The sequence below is a fragment of the Myzus persicae genome, unplaced genomic scaffold, assembly GCF_001856785.1.
Source record: "Myzus persicae strain clone G006 unplaced genomic scaffold, MPER_G0061.0, whole genome shotgun sequence".
NCBI classification, from domain to species: domain Eukaryota; kingdom Metazoa; phylum Arthropoda; class Insecta; order Hemiptera; family Aphididae; genus Myzus; species Myzus persicae.
In genome coordinates, this window is record NW_019101570.1 from 334,610 (window position 1) to 359,351 (window position 24,742).

A 24,742-nucleotide genomic window follows, 5' to 3' on the forward strand; every position below is an offset into this window, starting at 1 on the left:
ATATAAGTTCCGATTTGAATTTTAAAAGTTACCTCAAAATTTCCCCTTTTTAATAAAATTAATAAAAAAAAATAATTGATATCAAATTAGTTTAGATTATATGACTCAAAGAGGTTTTCACATGAGTATTTTTTTCTTAATTTAAATATACCATGCTATTATCAAAAATGTTTCCTACTGAATTCAATTCGACTAACACTGATGCAATTGATTCATAATAATATGTAATATTTTATAAAAAAAAATACTTTTGAGATGTATTTCAAATAGGCAAGATTACCTTTCAAAAATAATTTTTCTTACATACTGGCCCACGACATTTCTTCAACACCAGAATATGTAGAGAAAGGTTTTTTTCCCAGTTTATGAATATATTTTTTTAAATTGAGTTGAGACATAGTATCAAATATCAATAGACATTCCCCAAAGGATTTAGCATATACACATATATATTTGATTCGACCATCAGTTGCATAGGTCGTATGTTTTTTATGTATGCTTAGTTTCGATTGCCTTTCTACTATAAAAATCTTAAGATTTTAAACCTAGCTCTAGTATATTATCTTACTTAGTTTCAAATGTAAAAATGAGGTGTAGTTTCAAAACCAAGTACATTCCAATACTGTTTTTAAAAACTCTATTCTGAAGCACAAAAATTGTATTTAAATACTTACTTTACAAGTATGTAAATAGTACCCACCTTTTACGAATCGCACTGCCGACGAAACGATTGTAGATATAGTTATTTGACCATGTACACGTATGTCTGAACACCTATTGAGTTCCGGGACATCGTGAGTTACCTATATAATATCATACATATTTTCTGTTTGTAATAATATTAAATAATCATAAGTCCATGTTATACTATATCGACTATAATAGTCGTTCATAAATATTCCTCGTGTAGATATTATAATATATAATACCCGAAAATATTATTTGTCTTAGCTGTTTGTCTTTTAACGTTTGTATTGTATTACACACATATCTTGTAAATTATTACGTAGAAAATCGTTTGGGTCGAATATTTGATGTGTCTCAACTCAAACTGTATTCTTACACTTACTATAAATAATAAGACCCATATAAACATGCGACACGATCTGTGTCAATGCCTCAAGGACATAATATTATACGTAAATTATTAATTTGAACAAATACAAATTATCGAAAACTTTTTTTCACCACCGGCAAAATGTTTACTTTCCAAGTTTTGTGTACCGAAAACAAATTTAATAATCATATGAGTAAGTACAATGAAAGCATTAAATTTCATCTCGAATAACTCAGGTGGTTTTTATTCATGATATTATTACGTTTTATTGCCGTTATGCAATGTTTATTACATAAATATAAGTAAATAGATACAACTAAAATATTTCATACCAATCATTTTTGTGAATTTATTTTCCATAATTTTCAATTTAAATATTATAATCCTTAATTTAACAATCAAATAAATCTAAGATAATTACATTTAATGGTATTTAGCTAACTAACAGTAGATACACATATCATATATTATATCGTATTAGTATCTGCATAATTATTGTAAAACCTACATATTCGCATTTCCTAGTTTATAACTACTGAACAATATATAAATGGGAGTCTACATAAAATACATCATCACTGTACCAAACACGTTATCATAATACTAACTCTTTGTAATATTGTAAGTCATTTTCAAGTTTACTTACACTATTTGAATTTTAACTGTATTTAACAATAAAATATATTGAAATTTACATTCAACTGTTTTGTATATGTATAATGATCATTGATCATAAAAAATAACACCAACATTATTTAAATTTGAACCATCTCGTGGAGATTAAATATAAATTACTTATTTAACATATTATATTAATTTATTTTACATTCAAACAAAAAAAAGAAAAAGAATCGTTTTTACAACTTCAATGATTTTGTAACAAAATATTAAAACACAAAAATCAATATCGTGTCAAGAACATTATACCTTTTACTCGTATTAAAATTAATCCAAAAAAGTATATGTAGGAGACTTTAAGTAGCATAACGCCATAACCTATATTTATACCAACTATATTATGAGAAAAATGTATAAATTATGTATATAATTAGTAGGTATTGTGTTTATATAAACTCAAAAGTCAAAGTTAATAAATATTATAGTATAATATGATTCATAATAATATAATAACTGTAAACATTATATACGACCAGACATTCACACAAAAAGTTTATTTATTTATTTTTCTTTCGACTTTTACGGGATAATAATATGATATCTATGATCAAAAGTTTTTGAATCGTAGTCAATTCACAGATTGTACTGTATTATCATGTACATGCATATAAATACAAACTGGACTTTTGAAAAGAATAATTACAACTCATGTGTCTTGTCACTATTTCGTCTTTAAGTATTCTTGTCGTTAACATCATTGTCGTTGCACAACGTCGTAGTAACTGTGACGTTCTCGTTGGCCAGAATGTCTTCGTTCGTATTACCGTTCTGAGCAGATTTAAACAATACCGTTTTGTTGCCAATTGTCGATTTTCGATTCGCTTTTGATCGCACCGTCAGTTTGTGCCACGTGACCACTCTCACCGAAGCTACAGATTCCCCAACACCCTGTAAACGTAAATAATCACATAGACGTTTAACTTTTGCATTTAATATTATTTTTGTTTTATATTTTAAAGCTATTGAACGTAATTTGTGTTTTAAAATCATAAGCACACAATAAGGTAATAAATAATAATTTTTTTTCGGAGTTTGTCTTACTTAAATATTATAGTATCATTATTACTAGGGCAATGGAATATGGAGCAAAGTGCATAATATATTATCTGTATAAAACGTAAGTTAATTAAAGTTTAAATTATGTAGGTAACATTACCTTACTTTAAAAACGAACTCAATTATTCTCCCAATATGCGGTTTACTGGTGCCATAACTGGTATAAATATATATAATATAATGTATATAAATACTTCTAGATTTCCACATAAGACTACCTATCGTACTATTTAATATTTTAGACAATGTAGTACATTTTATTTTTATCTCTCCGAGTATAATACACATGGTATCTTCGTATTTCTTAGTCATAATATTATAACAACAATGTTATTATAGTTGAAAACAGTTATGTTGGTTTAGTGTCGTTTGTAGTATATACTTATTAATTATCATAGCGAGTTACTCCAACTGGTATAGTAGTCAACATTTCAAAATACTTGTAAAATAGTTGTACAGCTAATTTTTAAATGTAGGATCCATTATTAAATACTTGCAAGTATATACAGTCTACTTTGTACAAGAAACTGACACAAATACGGTAGTGAAGTAAAACCCTATCAAATAAATTACCGTGGACTAGTACTAGAATATTTTCGGTATAAAAAAAAGGCTGAAAAAAAACCAAATCGATATGTAAAGAAAATTAGGTATTTTTTACTTATGTGGGATAGTGGCAGATTTAAGGCAGTCAAAGGGCCGGCTTGCCCTCCCTTCCATGGCTCATTATCCGTGGTAAATATAGTTGTGACACAAAACTTATTCTCATAAATAATACTTTAAACTTTTATAATTATAAGTACATACACGTATTCTGTATCATAATAATTAAATAATGATAAAAAATTCCTTTAAACTAATAACTAATAAAAGTGTTTTTTTTTAATGTTGACAATAATTTCTTAGTACACAATAGGAATAATATTTTTTCAAAATGTTCTAAAAATGGGAATGTTTTTGCGCTAGTAAAATATAATTAAGGTTAATCGCAAATAACCAAGCACCAGCATTTCGGACTGCTTTTAAAATCGGATATGGGCAATTCCCACCTTGCCCCCTCCCCCACAAATTATGCTACTGGTGCTAATATACACAAAGAATTGAGTCTTTGGAGTTCTCTCAGAATAAAAATAGTTAAGAAAATGTATGGTAAAAATGATGACTTATGGTGATGATTAGTGGAAAGGATTAAATACAACTGGTAGTATTTTGTGTTCGTTGGGTATTAGTCCTTAAGTAATATTAAATTATGTTCAGTTGATTATCAATAACAGTTATTAATAATTAGTATATCAATGTTATTTTTTTTCTTAACTTCATAATTAGGTACCTTTTTATTTTGTTCTATTTTTTTTAAAAAATAAAATAATAAAAAATAATAAATAAATAAAAATAATAAATAATTATACATTTCATTTTAAATTACTAAATGTAATTCAATTTGTATTGTGGGCTGCACTAAAATGTTATTATTATTACAGTTAATCACAATTTTTATGGGTACAAAAAAGGTTATTTTTCCAATTTAATTATATTTTAAACAGCGGTTTGAGGTATTTTTAAATTTATAATATGCATTACTCTAAATTTAATTTAAAAAAAAAAATTATTACCTACTTACAATGTAAGTCTTACATAAAATAGAAAATCACGTGATTTTATGTTCACAAATCAATGCTATAAAAGGCTACGATAATAGAAATAACAATTTAAAAAATAACAATATCATCCATATGTGGTATATTATGCAGTGCCTACACAACATTTTTATTTGGGTAAGAATATTATAATTTATAAGTAAGTATTATAATAGTATGTACTGTGTATGGACAACTCAAACATATTTGACTAGTCGAGTTACAGCAGAATTGCCGAATGCTGAATAGCCATCATATACATTTCCACAAAGTTTCCTATAACAACGAAAAAAATTAAATAAAATGTTCCAACACATTTAATAATTCCGGGCATAGGGATCATATTTTAAATTCATAGTGTAATGCCGCATGGGTTTATATTTATTTTATTATATTATGGATCTGTATAGTAACGATATCGTGTTAAATGTGTCATTAAATTAAATGGCAAATATATTGAATAAACACACATGAAACATCCATATTTGTTTTATTTATAACGTAACCATTGACATTATTGCTATGGATATTGCGTTGAACCGTTGTACTATTTAAATATTTATTAACATTATGTATATTTTGAGGAACTATTGTACTGCAGAAAAAATCCGATATATGTGTTAAGCAAATAAGTAATAACTACTTTAGCAAACTCAAACAAAAACATAATTAAGTTATATATTCATATTGATTGTATGGATTAAAATATATTTTAATAAGTACCTATAATGGCCATTGGCCATTGCATATTTCACATGGATGCATTTATTGATATTATGATTTTTTTTAAGTTGATACAAAAGTGAAAAGTCATAATATGATGTTTATAAAAAAATTTCAACACAATAGTCTTCATCACTAATTATTAAAATATAGAATTTTGCATATTTTTTGAAGAGTAGGTAGAATATAATATTATAATAGTACCTAAAGATAAAAATACGTTACACTTTCTGGAGATTAAAAATACTATTTTTATTTCCCATATTTCTGCATATTTGAATATTATTATATTGTATTTATTTTTTTAATGAAAATTCTACCTCTTTGTCGGTTTTTGAGCATAATATTTTATATTTTGCATTTATAACAACCTTTTCTTAAAAAAAAATTAAACAAAAATAACATTATTTTTGATGATTTCATTTCTAACACATAAGTTATATTTAAATGATGATTTATTTTTGATCTACAATTAAATGACCGAAAATAAAAATATACTTCAAATTTGGTACTTAATTTAATAAAAAACAATAATAAATAAATAATATGTAGCAATCACTTAAAAATATAACTACTGTTTTAGTTATTTTGTGTTTAAAAAAAAAAAGGTAGGTACCTAGGTATATGCTTCAATATTTAAGTATTATCAATTATACAATGCATATTTTATTAGTACCCTATTTTAATGCTAATTTAGGACTTCTATAACGTACGTGTTCAAATTCAAACCCTTTATTAATAATGCTTTATTAAGTCTTAAGAGTTTGAATATTCATATACAAAAAGATCTAAAATTGTTAATTTAGCTAGCTATTAAAACCTCATGTAGGAATAAAGCAACAAGTTAGATTTCCATGGCAATAAAATGCACGAAAAAATAATAGTTTAAGTTTAACATAATACTTATAATTTAAAGAATAATATACCATACTGTAATAGAGTAATACGGTACAAAACGACAATGCTGGTACATCATAACTATTATTTTTGTATTTGTTTAGTTCAGTTAGCATAGAAACGCATGAAAGATAAGTTTAAAGCTAATAGTTAGGTACTTTTCTTTTTTTTACTAAAAAACGTAATCTGTAAATGCATGTACAATGTTATTAACATTTAATTATTATAAAGTATACATATTATAATTTATTAGTGTTATCAATTATTAAGTCAATATCACAAAACTGTTTAGAACGGTGTGAATAGGTTCATGGTATAAATAGGAGATAGCATACAAATGAAAACGATAATTTCATAGTGTACATGTATAAATAAAATATAAGAATTTAGGATATACGTACAATTTAAAATGCCCACGAAAAATATTTTTAAATTACAATAAAATAACTAAAATCATTATTCCGTGCATATAAATCTAAGTTCATCTAAATTTGAACTTAAAATATCTAAAAAAAAAAATTGTTGTGAGTAATTTACTTTTTTTAGGTTCCAGCATGAGGAACCTCGTATTAAATGTTTTGAAATTGGTCATTTTATACACGAAACGTGTTATATACAAGTTGTATATGTCAATGTTATACAACAAACGTGTTGACAAAATGAGATGATTATTTTCAAGATGTTTTGGGAGAGGTTTTTCAAAATATTTGAACTTCTAATGCCTATAAGAAAAAATTATGCCTATGCCCTTCTGTATAATATCATAAATATTTTTAAAGACCTTGAATACTAACTTATGACTCAGTTATGAGGTACCTGTTATACATTTTAAAACTTTTACTCACAACGAAAAATTGTTCTCAATATTTGTGGTAAAAAACCAAAAAAACAACGAAAATGTCAAATTTTTCTTTCTTAAAAAAATATCTACGGTTATTCGGTTTTGAATAAAATAAAAATAAAAATTCGTTATTGTCGAAAACTGCTTTTTTTTAAAACTTTCCCGTTTTTCTCAATCATTGAGAAAATTTACGGTAATTATTAAATTTGATTTCCCACAAGTACATACCAATTAGATTGTTCTCTTTCCTACCAAAAAAAATATAAAAGTTACAGAATAATCAAATCATTTTTCTACTAAAAATCGTGTACACATAAATAAAAAAAACACACTTGTAAAATCAATACATTCAGAATCTTAAATTAACTTAACTTAATTAATTCAGTTATACCTATATATTTTCTTACTGAATGTTTACAAACTATGTCAATGAACAGTAATCAAATTTGATAAAAGTATTTATGTGTAGTAGCTACTCGGTAAAGTTATTTAGTAAAGCTTTTTCACACTTAATGGAACAGTCTCGGCACCAATTTTACATAGTGTGATTTTTTTCACAATCAGGTTTTTATTTTCTAAAATAAAACATTCTCTGAACACATTTTTATTTTTTTTTAGGAGGTACCTACACTATATTAACTAATATTATTTGTTTAAATACTATACATAATTTCATACAAATATAAAAAAGTTCTTTTAATTAATAAATATACATTTAAAACTATTACATTTTAATGTCTATTTGATATTTCAATATTTCTAAATATTTAATACCGATTAAATTGTACAATATTTATAAATATTTATGATTATTTAAGTTATCAATACACTATTAATAAAGCTGAAGAGTTTGTTTGTCTGAATTCTATATTTCTGAAACTATTGTCCGATTTCAACAATTATTTTTGGGTAGGTAAGTTATTAGATAGCCAGTCTATTGAGGATGGCCTTAGGCTATATTAACCATTTAATTTAGCTCCTAAATGTCAAATCCCACATGAATTTGGTTCCTGCTAACAAAAATTGAATAATTTTTTGTTTATATATTACCTATATTATAATGGTTGCCATTGGTTACAGAAATAAAATAGTTATTATGATTGCTGCGTATATAATTTTTATTTTTTCCCGGAAACTGTATAAATATAGGTGACTAACCTTAATTGAGGAAAAACCTTTTTTTCTTACTGTAAATAATATATGACGTATGTTCCAGAGTAGACATGCCTTAAAATGTGTGCGTAGTTACATTCTACTAACAATATGACAAAATACATCGTTCGAACGGTTTAAAGTAAAGCTAAGCTTTAGAAAATTGACTTTTTCAATTATTTGAAATTTTATTTATTAATTTTATTTATACTACGTAGTAATCACAAATAAAGTGTACTTGAATGTGAGTGAATAAGGTGTTCATATTTTATACGCTGTGATATTTAAACGTGCACGTGATTAAATGTACGAAACACACAAGCGTCTGCGTCTGTCTATTTGTCGGAAACAATCTTCGAAATGGTTAAACTGATTTTGAGTGTACATAGGTATTTACAATGTAGCCATCATGTGTCTCGCTGTCTTATAACGGAAAGCAATAGATCGGTTGATCGAATCCCAGATTGCTCTTAACCTTAGGTACATTAAAACAAAGACACACCAATATATCACCGTATGTCCATATTTTATGTTGATTGATTTTTATTCCCAGGTGATGTCGGGTTATAGGGCAGCTTTTTTTTATACGTTTCGAACACCATTACGAATACGAATATTAAACAACAAATTAACTAAATCTTTGTTTAATTCGTTATTTGATTGGATTTTTTTTATGTATAACGGAGTGCACGTGATCGGCTAGAATTAAATACGAGTAAACATAAAAAAAATACTCATTTAAAAAATAAATAAGAAGATTACAACATATTATGTAGATAGTTATTTGTTTTAATTTGTATTTGTTTGAGGTATTTTAAATATAACTATGAGTTATGACAACTGCAGCTATTACATTTCATGTTATGCATTTGAAAGAAGCACATCGCTTGGATTGACACTCGCATTAATACAAGCAACTTGGAATCTCTTAACACAACTTGAACAGGTTCAAGCAAATTTAATTATTTTTGTCTGTTATTTGGTTTAGCTGCAACACAATTTATACTGTGTACCGACAAGCTGCATATTTACAACATTTAACAGCGAATGGTAATTGAAAGAATTGAAATACTTGAACTGTGGACTGGTGGACTGTGAATTGTGATCTATATATCGATAAGATATACCTAATTTTTATCAAAAACAATAAAATCTACACATTCCAGGTACCCAGGTGTTTAATAATTGATAACTATTTGATACAAATTCAACCTGAAATTTCTCCGCCTACTAATGGATGGCTGTATTGATTCTCCTGTTTTGCTTTCCATGATTAACTTCAAAGTCCCTTACTCTTCTATCTGTCAAATTTATCCATTTTTTATTCCAAAATGGCAAATGCAACGCCAATTATTCTGATAATCAGCCAATCCTTAGAATGATGCGTATGCAAATAGTGATCCATAACTTTTTTAGAATTTGTTGTATCTTTTATTGTGTTAATCACGTTTTAATTTAAGTATATGATTGGTTATTGTCACTTATTGTTATTGTTGTTATTTATAGTTAAAATTTTAATTAGTGTTATATTATTTAAAATTAGGCTCAACCCGTATTGTTGATAATAATAAAAAAAAAAAAAATATAAACTGTTTAAATTGTATTACGAGATTAAGAGTCTTTTAGTTGTTCACGACCATTGAGAAGGCATGATGAAATGTAACAGTCATTGTTGTAGCTCATTTTCCTGCTTAAATTCAATAAATTCAATCAAAACAAATTACTGTATATAGTAATTATTATACTTACATAAACTTTCCTCTTTCTTTTAGTAAGATGTTTTTGAATGTAAATTGATAAGAGTTTATATTTAAATATTAAATATTACTATTTTCAGTAAAACTTAACTGACTTATGTCATAAATGTATCTAATAAAAATTAAATACTGACCGTTGGTAACTGCATCACTTGAGAACGGCTGGACCGATTTGGTTCATTAAAAAAAAATATATTCTTAATTGTCCAAATGAGGTTTTCACAGGGAAAAAATTAGAGAAGTTGTCTAGAAAACGTGAGGAAAACTAAAAGGCTTTTTTCCGTGGGATTTTTGTATATGCATGGTTGCCACAGGTTACATATTATAATATAGTTACTGATCGGTTAAAATAATTTAAATATTTTGTCATTATATTTTTAACTCGCGTGATTTATTCGAAGTTATTAGACTCAAAAACTATATTGCATTGATTTCAATAGTGTGGTAAGGTTTCAGTAGGGTGTTTATAGTTCTTTCTTTTCAATCGCTAAATCTCGGTAGGTAAAATAGAGCAAAGAATATTTTTTTGTTTATTATAATAGAACTGGCATTGTTTGGTTACGTGTTAGGTATATCACTATTATAATTAGTAGATATGTACATTTTTTCTTATAAATATATTTATTAAAAAATAACAAATCTCTGCCACAGGCAACGCCAGACAGGACAGCTAAAAAGTAGAAATAGTTAATAGAAATTAGTATTTTTTTTCGTACCTATATAAATGGTTAAAATTGGTTACTCGAGCAGACGAGGCAAAAACATGCATCAAATCGTCGACTTTATTGTGGACTCAAATAAATAAATCGTAAAAAAATAAAATTAATACTTATATTATATTATATATGTATATTATTATTATTATTATTAAAACAAATTATGAAAGTTAAATGTTTGTTTGTATAATTATATACTGGCAGCCCATAGGTACTAAAAAACTACTTGATAGATTTTATGAAAATTTGAAATTGTTCTTGGAGATACCAAGACAATTTAGAAAGTAGTTTGAACCACGTTCGATTTATACCAAGTGCAATATTCGATCTACTACAGCGGAATCGTCCGTCTTGGTTGAATTAGTTCCAGAAGCCGAGGCACATCAAAGCCTATTTGTTTCCTGGACTGAGGTATATTAAAACCAAGATACACCAATATAGCCCTAAATTTTATATTTTTTCATTTTGTTCGGGTGAAGTGGGGTGGTTATACAGCTAATATTGGGTTTTGGATTAACCGAAGTCAATTGACTCAAAAACTACTGGACCGTTTTCAATAGAAGTTATATCAATATAATCCTTGAGATTTAGATGTTGTTTATAGCTTATTTTTTCAACCACAGTAGGTAGGTAGCTAAAGGGTACCTTATACCTAAATCTTTTTTCAGTTCACCAAAAAAAAATATTGTCTTGTTTATTTATACATTGGTTATATATTACCTATACTATTATTATAATAAAATTGGTATAAATATGGCATATTGCACATTTTTAGATTCCGAGCATAGCAATGAATTTGTCTTACAAATATTTTTATAAAAACACAAGTTTTTGCACGGTTTACGCTGGTTAGGATAGCTAGTAATAAATAATAATAATATGCTTTAAATGTTTGATTTAAAAATAATGTCCATACTGTGAAAAAAATTACACGATGTCAAATTGGAATGTTCATAAAATATTTCTGTATTTCACGATTTTCAGTATTTTTAACATAAAATATAACTTGTGTTTCTATAAAAACAATAATAATTAATATGCACATATATTTTAAATAAATGAAGCTTATACTAGGAAAAACATTAACTTATAGTGACAATACAATTAATAGTTAATTGTGAACTATTAACTTAGGAGTAACTACATATTACGGAACTAGTTAGAAGTCACTTATAACAAAAAAGCTTATCATTGTATAACATAGTTAAATGTAACTTAATTTTTTAACTTCTGAAAACCCAGGAAAGTGTAAATTCCTATTATGGCTCGGTTTGTTATTATCCGAGAGTACATCTAGGCCCCAGGGCCTGAAGCTTTTAACTCAAATTTGAGGCCTCGGGTTCAATATAATATTTACTATACAACATAAAAAAATGTTATGTTTCGTGGAGAAATAATGAAATAATTTCTTAGATATAAACTAGCAGTATACTTAACATGTAATAAGTACCTAAATAACTGTTGTGGTCAACCATAATATGATAATATGGTGAATATCGCACGACAAAAGCAATGAGTACAGTATTATTTTCAGAAAAACTTTTAGAGGTTTATATGTTCCATGTACTGCACTGAGCCTGAATTTGTTTTTTGGAAGTATCGGATATGTGATATGTCAAAATATGAACGAGGCTGCATATTTGGTCAGAAAAAAAAGCAGTACAATTCTTTAATTTGGGTTATCCCAAGTTATATAAATAAGCGTAAATTCAAAACATTGTTATGTACTCGCATGATCACAAAAATAAAAAAAATACAAATCGAAATTTTAAAATTCCAAATAACTGTGCAGAAATATTTTGAGCTATCCCTCTCATAAATTACAAAGTTCATTTCTGTTCATAATTTTCAATGGTTTTTCAAATCCTCTTATCATCATTAATATATATTTTTAATTTTTTGGAAGACTATTTTCTGCTTTTAATTGATTAAACGTATATTATGCTTTTTGAAGGCAAGTAATAAAATGCCACAGACTTGAATGATCAACGCTTATCTCCATGTTCAAATTTATAATGGCAGTATTTGTGTGATTATAGATTCTGTTTTTTACATTTAAAACTTTATAACATACATTCAAAATATTTAATGAAGATAGTGGTAATCGATCCCTCTTCGATTTCTATTAATTCGTCCCACGTAATTTTCTTCAAAACAATCTAGTTAGAGTTGTAAATTATCTGGTAAATATTCGCCATTCGGATAACGATTCAATCAATATCATTAATTCGAATAAATTGGTACCACTACCATTTTAGCTAAGATTGAAAAATCTGCATTATTTCAATAATTGTATACAATTAAGATATAAAATCAAATATTTTTTTTATAAACACTTTTGGTTAGTTAAATGATAAAGACAACATATATTTCAGATATAGAAATTCTTAGTATAGATTTCATTTTTGCTTGATCAAAGTCACAGGATATTGAAGTCAGATTTAATTCAAGTTTTAATTAGTGTAACATTTGAAATACATTTTTGAATGTCTTTTCTCGTTTAAAAAGCGTATATAAGGGGGTGTACGTTTCTCAAAGCGTCGGCACAAAAAAACTTGAGATACAATAGCTGGAATGATTTTAAACGTTCCTTCTTAATACAAAACTTTCGAATCTTACATAATTTCTAAACCACAGTTTCTTCTAAAGATTAAAATATGTTTCTCGTCTGGTTCACAATCGTCGAGTAAAAATTGTTCATGAATACTTGCTGATGGTTGTACACTTTTGAAGATTGGTATTTCTTAAGTGGTATTTCCTGTGGTTCCAATTGGTGCTGCTTAAATTTCGTTGTATTACTTTTATCAATGGTAGACTTGATAATACAGCTTCTCAAAATTAAATAAGATATTTTCAATCACCATAACGTGATGAGTTAATCCCGTGCGCCCTAATATGACGAAAGGAAACGCTGTCTGGTTACTGAAACGCGGTCCGGTGGGTTACAATTGGCAATTTTTTTATATATGCACGTGAATAAATAATAGTAGATATCTCATATTATTATATTATAATTTATCATATATAATAATAGTAATACCTTAGCCACAATCCAGAAATACATTAATTGAATGCAGTTGATGTTGGTTAAATGTTTTCAGTTGCTCTATTTTTCAAACGATTAATGGCAACCACCGCCTTGACTTTTGCAGCTTCTGAATTATGATTGTGTTCATTAATGCGTTTTATTACTTTTAAATGTGAATCCTTGTGTAGTGATTAAACTCGTGTCTTACATTTACATTTGTATTTAGACCTCCAAATATTTCTAAGATAGTCAAGACTTGACTTATAAAATAATACATACAAAATCGTTTTCACGAAAAAGCAATTGATCACGATTTTATTGATAAACTTTGTGAAAACATTTATTATTTCGAAACAGAAAAAATGTATGTATCACTCATCTTATAATATTATATAATAATACTATTAAATACCTAGTTAAATACTAAGCATTATATATATATTTATAAAGTATATATGTGTAAAAGTAAATCAAGCCATTGCATTTGGTTAACTAAAATTGTAGTTCCAGGTCGAAATAATATCTCCGACAAAACATCTCCGGTCAAAATATCTTCGATTTAAAATATCTCCAGTACTTAAAGATTCAACTTAATTTTTGGAAAATGAAGAACTTTTATCTTCAATAATTAATTATTTTAAAGATAAGTGGATTAAACGCCCAGATTAAACAATCAGAGAAGCTCCCCAATGTTTGATTTTCGCATGTGGAACTGTTATGATTCAGTACTCTAACATCAACCACGGACTAATAACGCTTTTGAAGGTTGGCATCATGAATTTAATGGTGAACTTGCAGAAAATCATGTGACGATTTGAAAATTTATAAGTTTTCGTAGACGAGAACAGTCATTACATGAGGTATTTTATGTACAATTTATGTATTTAACAATATATTACTAAATTACCTCATGTTTAGGCCAAAATGGGATAATCTTTGTCTGTTGAACCAAGTCCAAAAAAAAAGAAAGAAGTACAATGATTAACTGCTTCAAATAGTAAGCCAATACAATTTCTAAAATATTTGGAATTGCCCACACTTTAAAATTTTAACTTATATCTTGATCGGAATTTTAATTAATTAATTAATTTTTTTTTAATTGTATTACATTAATTTTATTACATTTTATTTCATACAATTTTATTATATATGAATCGTTCACAACTTTAAATTGTAAATAAAATATATTTTTGGTGATAAATTGTTATTGTATGTAGATTATTTTCTGTTTTTGTCGCAAACATAAGTCTCACATTTTCAAGTATACTCGTACAACTCACTGAATTACAAATACAGTCGATTATATAATAAATAATTTATTTTGTACTCGCAATAATAATTATAGCATATTAATAAATAATATTACAATATTTTCATGAGAGATAATTCTATAAGAAATATTTTTAAACGGAGACATTTAGTACTATAGATATTTTTACTGAAGATATTTTTTATTGGTGGTATTTTGGATTAGAGATATTTTTGGGGAGATGTTTTGACCGGTCACCAAAATGTTCGTAGTAGAAATTTACTATTGTGCAGGTGGCTTTAATTGATTTCTTTAACGTTGGATAATTTCTATCCCATTTCTAAGTCCAAATGGCTGAGTCTATTTGTACTAGATCATCAGATATGATATCGACAATAGTACAATACCAGCTGCTATATCTTAAAATCGGTAAATGTCGTTGATCGTACAATATAGAGTCAATTTATCACAGGGAATGTCGAATTTAGTTAGACAAAACTTAAAACTTCAGACATCCGCATGTATGGCAGCATTTGATAATATAGCAGAGTGTGATGGTTCGGAAGAATGGAAATTGTTCGAGGAAAGGCTCAAATAATATTTTCAAGCGAATGTGATCGAAAAACGGCTACAAATATCAGTATTATTGTCAGTAATAGCCAACAGTGAGCAATTCTTATACAATTGAAAGATTTCAGTATTCCTACATTACCAAAAAAAAAAAAAAAAATAGACCAATTGAGAACATAGTTATGCAACAGTGGATTTGACTCCAATGGTGTCATTATTTCAAAAAGAAAACAATTATATAATCCTAAATGGGAAAGAGGAGAAATAATTGTCATGGTGCATAACACTTAACAATACTTACATTGATTGTAAGTTTGGTGTTGGACTAAACAATATGGAGGATGATATTTTAATGTGGGGGGTATCGTTTGGTTATTCCATTTACATTGCAAGGAGAGCTGTTGAAAGAGTTATATATTATGCGTAATTATTGGATAATAATGGTCAGTAACTTATTGCAGTACTTTTTACAATCATCTAATGAGTTAAGAAAATTCTAACTTTGGATCGTATTTGATTTCTGGCTAGGTATCTCTTTCTCTTCTACATAAAAGCTTTAGACACTTATTAAGTCAGATAACATAAAAATAGATACAATTATTGATCCACCAAAATGTAATCAATCAATCGTGGGTCGCTTAATCATGTTTAAGGGAACATTAACGCATTACTGATTCATTAAACGTTTAGTGATTGTGTATACAACTTAGCTTTATTTTATTAAAAATACTAAATTCCTTCGATAAATAACTGTGAACACAAAATAAACACAAAATCACTTATGTCATATCGTAATACAAAATAATTCCAATAAATATAACAAATAAAATCACGAAACACAGAGAAAAAATATATTAAAATTTTAAATACTAAATATTTTAAAAAGTATTGACAACACATTGTTTGTCATCGTATAATTAATTTTTAACGTTAATTTTAAAATCACTATCATAATTTTATTTAATTTACGAATTTGAAATTGTAATAAAATAAACCTTCCTAATACAAGTTAGCATAACATTTTATGAATATTAATTTATTCACTATTTTTAACGAGTGAGGTTTCATAATTATTCGTATTATGAATGAGTAAATTATTTCATATTACATTTTACCCTATGATATTTGATAAATAACTGGTTTTTAAAAATTATTAAGGATATCAAAATGTGATAAAAAGAAAAGTAAAATATACTTCAATTCCTCGGTAATCAGTAACTGTATTGTTTTGTACACACACACAAACGCATATGGAAATTGTTTCCATGATCTCAAACTAAAGCACTGAGTAATTGTTTCCAATGCAAGTCTAATCAAAAAGTTCATTGTTACAACTTGGACATAAAACAGTAATTCGAAACAACCGCTCAACGTTTTACAATATTACTCTAATGACATAAAAAGCTTCAAACAATTTTTAATTTTGAATAAAATTAAAATACCAAGGTACTGAGATTCTACGAATTGTTTATTAATTTTATTTTATTCAATAATGTATTTGACATTTTATGTCTTTACTTTGGAAGATTAAAATAAAAAACCGTCACGAAAAAGTGTCCACGAAAAGCGTTACCAACTACATTCAAACAAAGTGGGTCGTGTAGGAAACTGAGATTCGTTGTTTTGTTATATTTAAACATATCGAAGTCATCCCTATTAATTTAATAACTGCTATACCATTGATTGCGTAAATTGTAATTGGGCATTTAGTTTTTTATATTATTTTCGTTTTTTTATTTTTACACAAAAAAAAATATTAATTTTAATTACCGAGTGTAGTACTTTAATTCTTTTGTCGTGATTGAATTCAATTTGTATTTCACTTAACAATCTCTCCAGCTTACATTTTGTTGTCAATTTAATACTTTATAAGTTCCGAGTAAAATCTGTTAGTTCACCTGTGTTCGATGCATTTGTTAATGAGTTAAAATTAATTAAAAGTTGTTTTTTATACACTTAAGATAATCATTTCTTTTCCTCAAACACCTTTACTTGAAATATAAATCCATACAATATTTCAATAGTTTAACTAGACAATAAAAAGTAAAATAAAATTTAAAAACTGCGGTGTGGTTGTATTGAGATGGTTAAATGAAATATAAAATAATTGAATAAGAATGAAAGGGAGATTTTCTATTAAATTTTTCAAGAAAGAGTACAATAAACGTTAAATTTAAAAATTACTCAAGCAAAAGAATTTTATTAAAACTATATTTATTTTAATTATAGATGGTTACCTTGATTTTTAATGTAAGCAAATTAAAAAATAAGTAGTACTCATTATTAAATTATATGATAAATAGTTTAAATTTTTATAATATAAAATAAATTATAAATAAAATTATTATTAATACTTAAATATTGATTTCTCTCATTCTAATTCACAACATTTTTTATTGTTTTTACTTAATTAACTGATATTAGTTAAATATTTAAAAATATACGACATGTTTATTCATGAATAAGTAATAACATATAAACATATAATCCAAGTACCTACATACTATAACAATAATTGTTTATGTTTCTAAGTTAATTAATTGGACCCGATTTCAAGTATACATAATTAAAACTAATTTAAGAATTACTTAAGGTATAGGGAAAAAGTTCGACCTCTGCCTGTCATCAAGACAGGACAAATTAATTTTTCATACTTTGACTTTTATACAATTAATATTATAAGAAAGCGAAGACTCGATACCATTAACCAAACGAGAAGTTTTTATTTTGTACCTTATTGTTCCCATTAAATTGACAAGATATTTAAAAATGAACTACTGTAGATTATTACTCAAAATTTAGTACGCAAATTACTAGGTAATTAAATACAATCTGATAAAAATCTATAGTAAATTGTTTTACATGTCATTATGATTATTGGTTTACTCATATTATAGTAGACCATGGAAGTAATAATGTTTATTTTTTAACATAATAATTTATTGAAGAAAAGTCATTCAATTATCTAATAGCTAATATGATGTTTTATTAAAAAAAATAAACTACAGTATAATATGCAATAGAACTATTAATAGTCGAGTCGAATCAAAAGCAAACTACTCATGAGTCATGGGCACTTATTATTTTAATGTAGATTAATTTGAATAAGATTGTGTTTATAAGGAAAAGAGGGAAGAGTAGTCTAGGAAGATAAAGAATGAGACTTACTTGCAGAGGTCAGGGAATGAAAATTGCGATGTATATTAAATAAAATAAAATTGTGAAAAATCATCAATTTACTGTAAGAATATTCGAAAATGTTGTATATTTAGTTGCTAATATAATGGCATTCATTTTTGTCTAATAAACACATTTTTTTTGGTGGAATATGTGATAACTGTTTTTATTTTATAATGATATGCGTTATTTTATATATGTTCCTTTTTTTTAAGTAGATTCTAGTTTAATAATTAGTACTACAGTTTTTTATTATTTTAAAATTATTTTGGATAATTTTAATATGTTGCGTATTTATACGTTCCTACGTTCCTAAAAACCTATACTTAAGACGTTCTATAGTAAGTCGGTATTGAATAAAAATGTCAAAATGTACTACCAATAATATATGATAATTTGATATTTTCATCGACAATTAAATAACATGAATTATTCTTCTTTGTTTAAATAGCTAATGTAAATTTAAATTTGAACTTCAGATGTCTATAAAAAAAATTGTGTTTGAATATTTTTCAATAATTCTTAATAATTTTTTTAATTTTTTTAATATTTAATTTTTTAAATTTTTTTAATATTTTTTATTTTTTTAAAAAATCATGCCCATGTACCTTAAATATTTTTAAATAGGTAAAATAACATAAATAATACCTCATGAGGAACCTGTATTACATTTTTAAGTTTATTGACCAAGAGAAAATTTGTTTATCAATATCTATTGAAAAAAATATCATGTCTATAAGCAGCTAAAAAGGAGTAAAAATATTTTTGAAAATATACTTTTTGGGTATTGAAAACGAAATTATAAAAATGTTATTTTCTGTGAAAATTGTAAGTATCGTGGGGTAATCATTTTTAAATTACAACCAAATAAGAAAATCAATATTGCCAAAATCTGATTTCCTCATAAAATGTCCGTTTTTTGCCAATTATTTAGAAAATACTGGAAATATTTTCATTTTTATCTTTTTTTGGAACTTTTGAACCAACTAGATTCACATTCCTAACATAAAAGATATTGACTTTTAAAATTGAAGTATTTTTTCTATACTATAAAAAGTGTACACATAATCAAAAGAAAAAAACAAACTGTAGAATCTATTGATTTCAGTAAATTATAGTTCCATTCAGAATCTAAAACTACATTGTATTGTATAAATAATCAAATTAATAATTAAACTATATTTTATCTAAGCATAGTTCAACTAAGCAGTGTTCACTAATAATATATCTATCTATGAATATTGGTATCCTATGACACAATATAATATTAATAAATACAATTGCTGCATTTTATCGAAAAATTGATTACCTACGTTTTCTAAGCACTGTGTTTTCTATCATACATGACATGTCAAAATTTGATTAGATGATTTTGTGTTGAACTCAAATATCAATGAACATATTTTTTTAGTAATAATGCTGCCATATGGTCAACATTAAAATCGTACACGCATCGTTCTGATACTCAACTACTGTATATACATAGTATCTGTTGGTCTTCACACTCGTTGTTCGATTGCGTGTCTATAATAATAATCGCAGTGAGCATGTGGGTATACTGCAGATACATTTATGGGTGACACGGTCCTACCGTTGCGTATAATTAACAAAAGCACGTTGTGTGGCAAAGCAAAAAACATTCCACCTAACAGTCGAGTGCGCAAGCAGTCTACAAATATCTGCGATCTGCGCCAAAAATAACACGACACACATCAAAGATTTTCCGGACGATTGCCTTTATTTTTAATAAAATACAAAAAATTACTTCTTTAAAAAATACATGTGTTTTGAACCGATGAAACAAAAGACTGCTTATACCCACATGGTCACTTTTTTCTCAGTCCTCAGTATTGAAGTAAATAAACCCATGTTAGACTTTGTTATACTCATGTCTGTTCTCGTATAAATCCAATTATTTGTAAATACTAAAATCGATTTTTTTTTTTTACTTAGATAAAAATTTGAACTTAGATTCAAACTCAATAGCTGTCCTTTTGATTTATTCTGAAATAAAAGCTCTGTAAAAATCAAAGTTGTTTGTTTTTTTTTTAACTTTACAATTCACTTAAATTTGGAAAAATGTATAGGTTATACAAAATAATAATTTTCTATGACAATAATTATCTTTTAATCATAATATCAGACATTTTTACTTCTATAAGAATGTAATATTTAATAAAAAAACGCAATCGAGTGAAATATAATATGATTTTACAGAACTATACAGTTTTAAATAAATATACTTATAATAACACTCAAAAATAGTTAGGTAAGTCGTATAATAAACTTATCTATATCTACATCTATGATCTATATGTATAGTCTATGTAATATTATATCATTTAGTTGTTGTTCGTTAATTTAGATGAGTTTCATAACTATTTGGCTATACAATCATTTTGAAATTCGATGTCAATATGTGCATAAAGATTATTAGATTTTAAAATATGATAAATTATGACCCAAACTAGAAGACTAAAACTATACATAATATTATATAATGTATAATACATGTAATATATTTTTTCAAAAATTCCTAACTACTTAAATGAGATAAATTCTCATTATCGAATTTACGTATACTTTGATTTTTAATTTTGTAAAGATAATGAAAATTAAATTATGATCATTCAATTATTATTCTGAATTAATTTTAAAAAATTGAAAGTCCTAAGTAAATTATTAAAAAGTTAAAAAATCTTTCGATGTACATTAAGATGATCACTTATTTTGAATATCTAAATTGTTTTGAAATAGACAAAATTTTCTAAGTTAAGTTTAAACTTTACAATAAATTGATTTTAGACTATTTAATAAATGTACGTCAGTTACCATTCATCTTTTTTTGTCTATCGAGAGAAATAAAAGTAAGGAGTATCCTTATTCAAGTGAAATTATATTGAAATACCATGGTATAATAAAAATCATGCTCTTATTATTCTGTAATAACCAAATTAATCGAAAGTATTTTGAAATCCTCATAGAATATTATTCAAAATATTTCCTTCCAATTTAATGTATTGATTTTTTTCTATATATAAATAAAACGATATTATAATTTTAAATTCTCAATTCTAAGAAAAAAAAAATTTAAATACTGAATCCCATTAAAAGCACCCATTATATTGCTCGATGCATATCTATATCCAGCATATGGTGTTGATGTATTTTTAAAGTATATGCTTGGGAAGTTGGGACTTCGATTAATTTATACATTATACGCTGTATAATGATATCCAAATGTTCAATGTTATGCAAGTATTCAGAACATAATATTATTTTCTTATACTTCAAAAATATCTATATACATAATATATATGACACGAAAAAAGAAAATTATTCGTTAAATCAATTACCCAAAGACACTTTAAAACATAATTTAACACTTCTATCTATTCTATCTTCTTTCTATTTAAAATAGATAAATGTATATTATGTTATGCATTCCAATCGAAAATTAAATTCTTGAATTTTATTATTTTCGTTAAAAAGACTATGATTTGAACACTCAATTCACAATACATTGTTTCTAGTTATCTATATAATTAACTACTGATAAATAGATAAAACTTATAGTTTATTCTGTAATAGTTGTGAATAATGACTATATTAAGTATAATATATACATTTATTATTATACTTATTATTCCAATAAGTATGCAACAATTTCCAAAATTATATATAGCACTTTCTCTTACTATAGGTATCTAAGAATATCAAAATGATTTTAAAATTATAGAAGTTAGAAGAGTAATTAATATGGTTCAATATGAAAAAAAAATATATATTAATAAGAGTAGGTTTGCAATGATCATCAGTACATTTAGTTCAGTTAACCCTTATATACATATAGATGTAAAAATTCAAAAAATATTTTAAAATATTGTATACAAAACTCATAAGTCATAATAAATGTAAAGAATTAATTCAACCTTTTTATTTAAAAAAAATTATTAATAGTATTTAATGAACATAATGTAATCTTTTTTTATAATGAAATTTTGTTTAAGTATTATGTTATTGTTTGACTTTCTTTGTTTAAATATGTCCTTTATAATTTACAATGCACACCAAGTGTTTAAAGCTTTATTCAAATTTAAAATAAAGAGACAATATATATTAAAACATTTAATTATTAAACATTTTATTAAAAATTAAAGAAAGATTAAGTTAAAACTACTGTTAAAATCCACACTTTTGTAGAAGACATTAGTAATAAAAACAGCGAGTATCTGAATTGAGACAAAGCTGGGAGTTATAGAAGTATAATATTATGTTAGACATCACAATCACAACCATCAACCGAAGACAGTATAGCAAGAAGAGTTAAGCCCCAAATAAGAGTAATGAGCTGGTAATCAGTTATGTTCGAATCTAAGCCTGTTCAAAATACTTAAATACATATAAGATTTAAGAAACCAAGGATCATGCTAGTAATATCAAAAGACATTAATTTATACCAGCCGGAAGAAAGAACGAGACTATAATATCTTTCACGTATCCCGGATGGTTTTACAGATTGATGGGATTATGAACATAAATAATTGATTTTGTTGATAACAGACTGTAGAAAATATTAAGTAGGTGTAATTTATAGGTATATTATTTAAAAATATTAAGTACTAAAACAATGATAATATCAAAAGAAAGTACATTTGCTAAACTGTTATTAAAATCGTATTAATTCACAAACATAGATAAGAAAATATAGGTTAATTATTAATGTATTTTAATTATATGAGACTAAATTATTCATGAATACATACATTTAAATGTTAACTGATTTGAATATATATATTTTAATTGAATATTAATCGTTATAGTTAAGTCATTAAAGTTATGCGCCTAGTAATTAAGTTGTAATCAAAATGTTAATTCTATTGACATTTTATAATTTAGAAGTTTAAGCTATTTAACCATTTTGTTATAATTATTTTTGTATTTGGGGTTCATAAGCTATATATTAACTTATTTCTGCACGTTAAAATTGATTCAGATTTATATTGAAATCCTTTCCAATGAAATAATTTAAATATAAATTGTATTGTGGAAGTTTGTCAGTAATTTTATTTTGAATAGGTGTCTACCTATATTAAAAGGTGGCCAATTTTAGACCTACCTAATAATTCTTATCACCAATCAATATACCTATTATTCTGTACCTATATTATTATAAGACAATTATTGCGTTAATCATACTTGTTTGTTCACTAATATTATTTTACAATTAAATGTCCATGAATATTATTGCCAATAACTAATATAATAGTAAGCCCGATAATTTTTTTTTTTGTGATGGGTCAATATCTATATATATATGTTATATAATCGAACGTGCCCTGACTGTTTGGTTGATCAACGTAGAACTTAAACTATGATAGTTTTGACATTTTGAAAGTACCTTTAGTACCACTATTTAGCAATGCACGAGAAAGGATTTTTCAAAATTTGCAAAGAAGTGCTCACACAAGGACATTAAAAACCAAATATAAACATTTCTTTTATTAATATTGCCACTGGTTATATATATATATAATATAAAATGTGAATTTAGTTATCTTCAATATACACATAATAATTGGATGTTTGTCTATCTATAAATAATAGACTCAAAACTTACTGAACCGTTTTCAATAAAAGTAATATATAGATTCCTTAAGACGCGAAGCGTGTTTATAGCTTATTTTTTCAACTCCTATAATATGTAGCTATTGGGTAGGTCACACATGAATTTCTTTCCAACTTACAAAAAAAGAATATTTCTTGTTTATCTATAGGGCTGCCATTGGTTACATATTATAATATTACAATTTTGATTATTTTTTTATAGTAGAAAATATAGCATATACATTTTTGTACAAATATATTTATAAAATGAAAACAAATCTTTTACACGTGTTATGCTAGCCTGCAATTGATTACCGATCATAAAGTACGTATCATTATAATTCATTAATTTGCTCATAATATGGTTTTTGAATACTATACACAACTTAACTATCGTTGGAAGCATCATGTCAACAAACATTAAGCAATGGAAATTATTTGAAATACCACTCAATAAAATCAAGTATTAGTAGATCAACCAGATATACTCTGCAATTTTCAGAGAGGAGACCTCCTGAAACATTTGAAGAGTGAAACTCGCACAGGAAATCTGTCCGGATCAGAGCCTCTTTTTTTAATTTTATTTAAACAGTTGAC

The 24,742-nt window shown here is 25.8% G+C and overlaps 1 protein-coding gene across 3 annotated transcripts in view; it reads right to left on the reverse strand.

Annotated features, from left to right (window-relative positions):
- Positions 1-2,403: 2,403 nt before the first annotated feature.
- The window catches only part of LOC111029734 (gonadotropin-releasing hormone receptor-like), an 89,437-nt gene continuing 67,098 nt past the window's right edge, over positions 2,404-24,742 (reverse strand). For 2 of the 3 annotated variants that reach the window (XM_022308869.1, XM_022308870.1), the window contains exon 8: positions 2,408-2,623. In XM_022308869.1, coding sequence (XP_022164561.1) covers positions 2,408-2,623 — 216 coding nt within the window. Of the gene's footprint in view, positions 2,624-24,742 lie in introns of all 3 variants that reach the window. The other variant, XM_022308871.1, reaches the window with a different exon arrangement.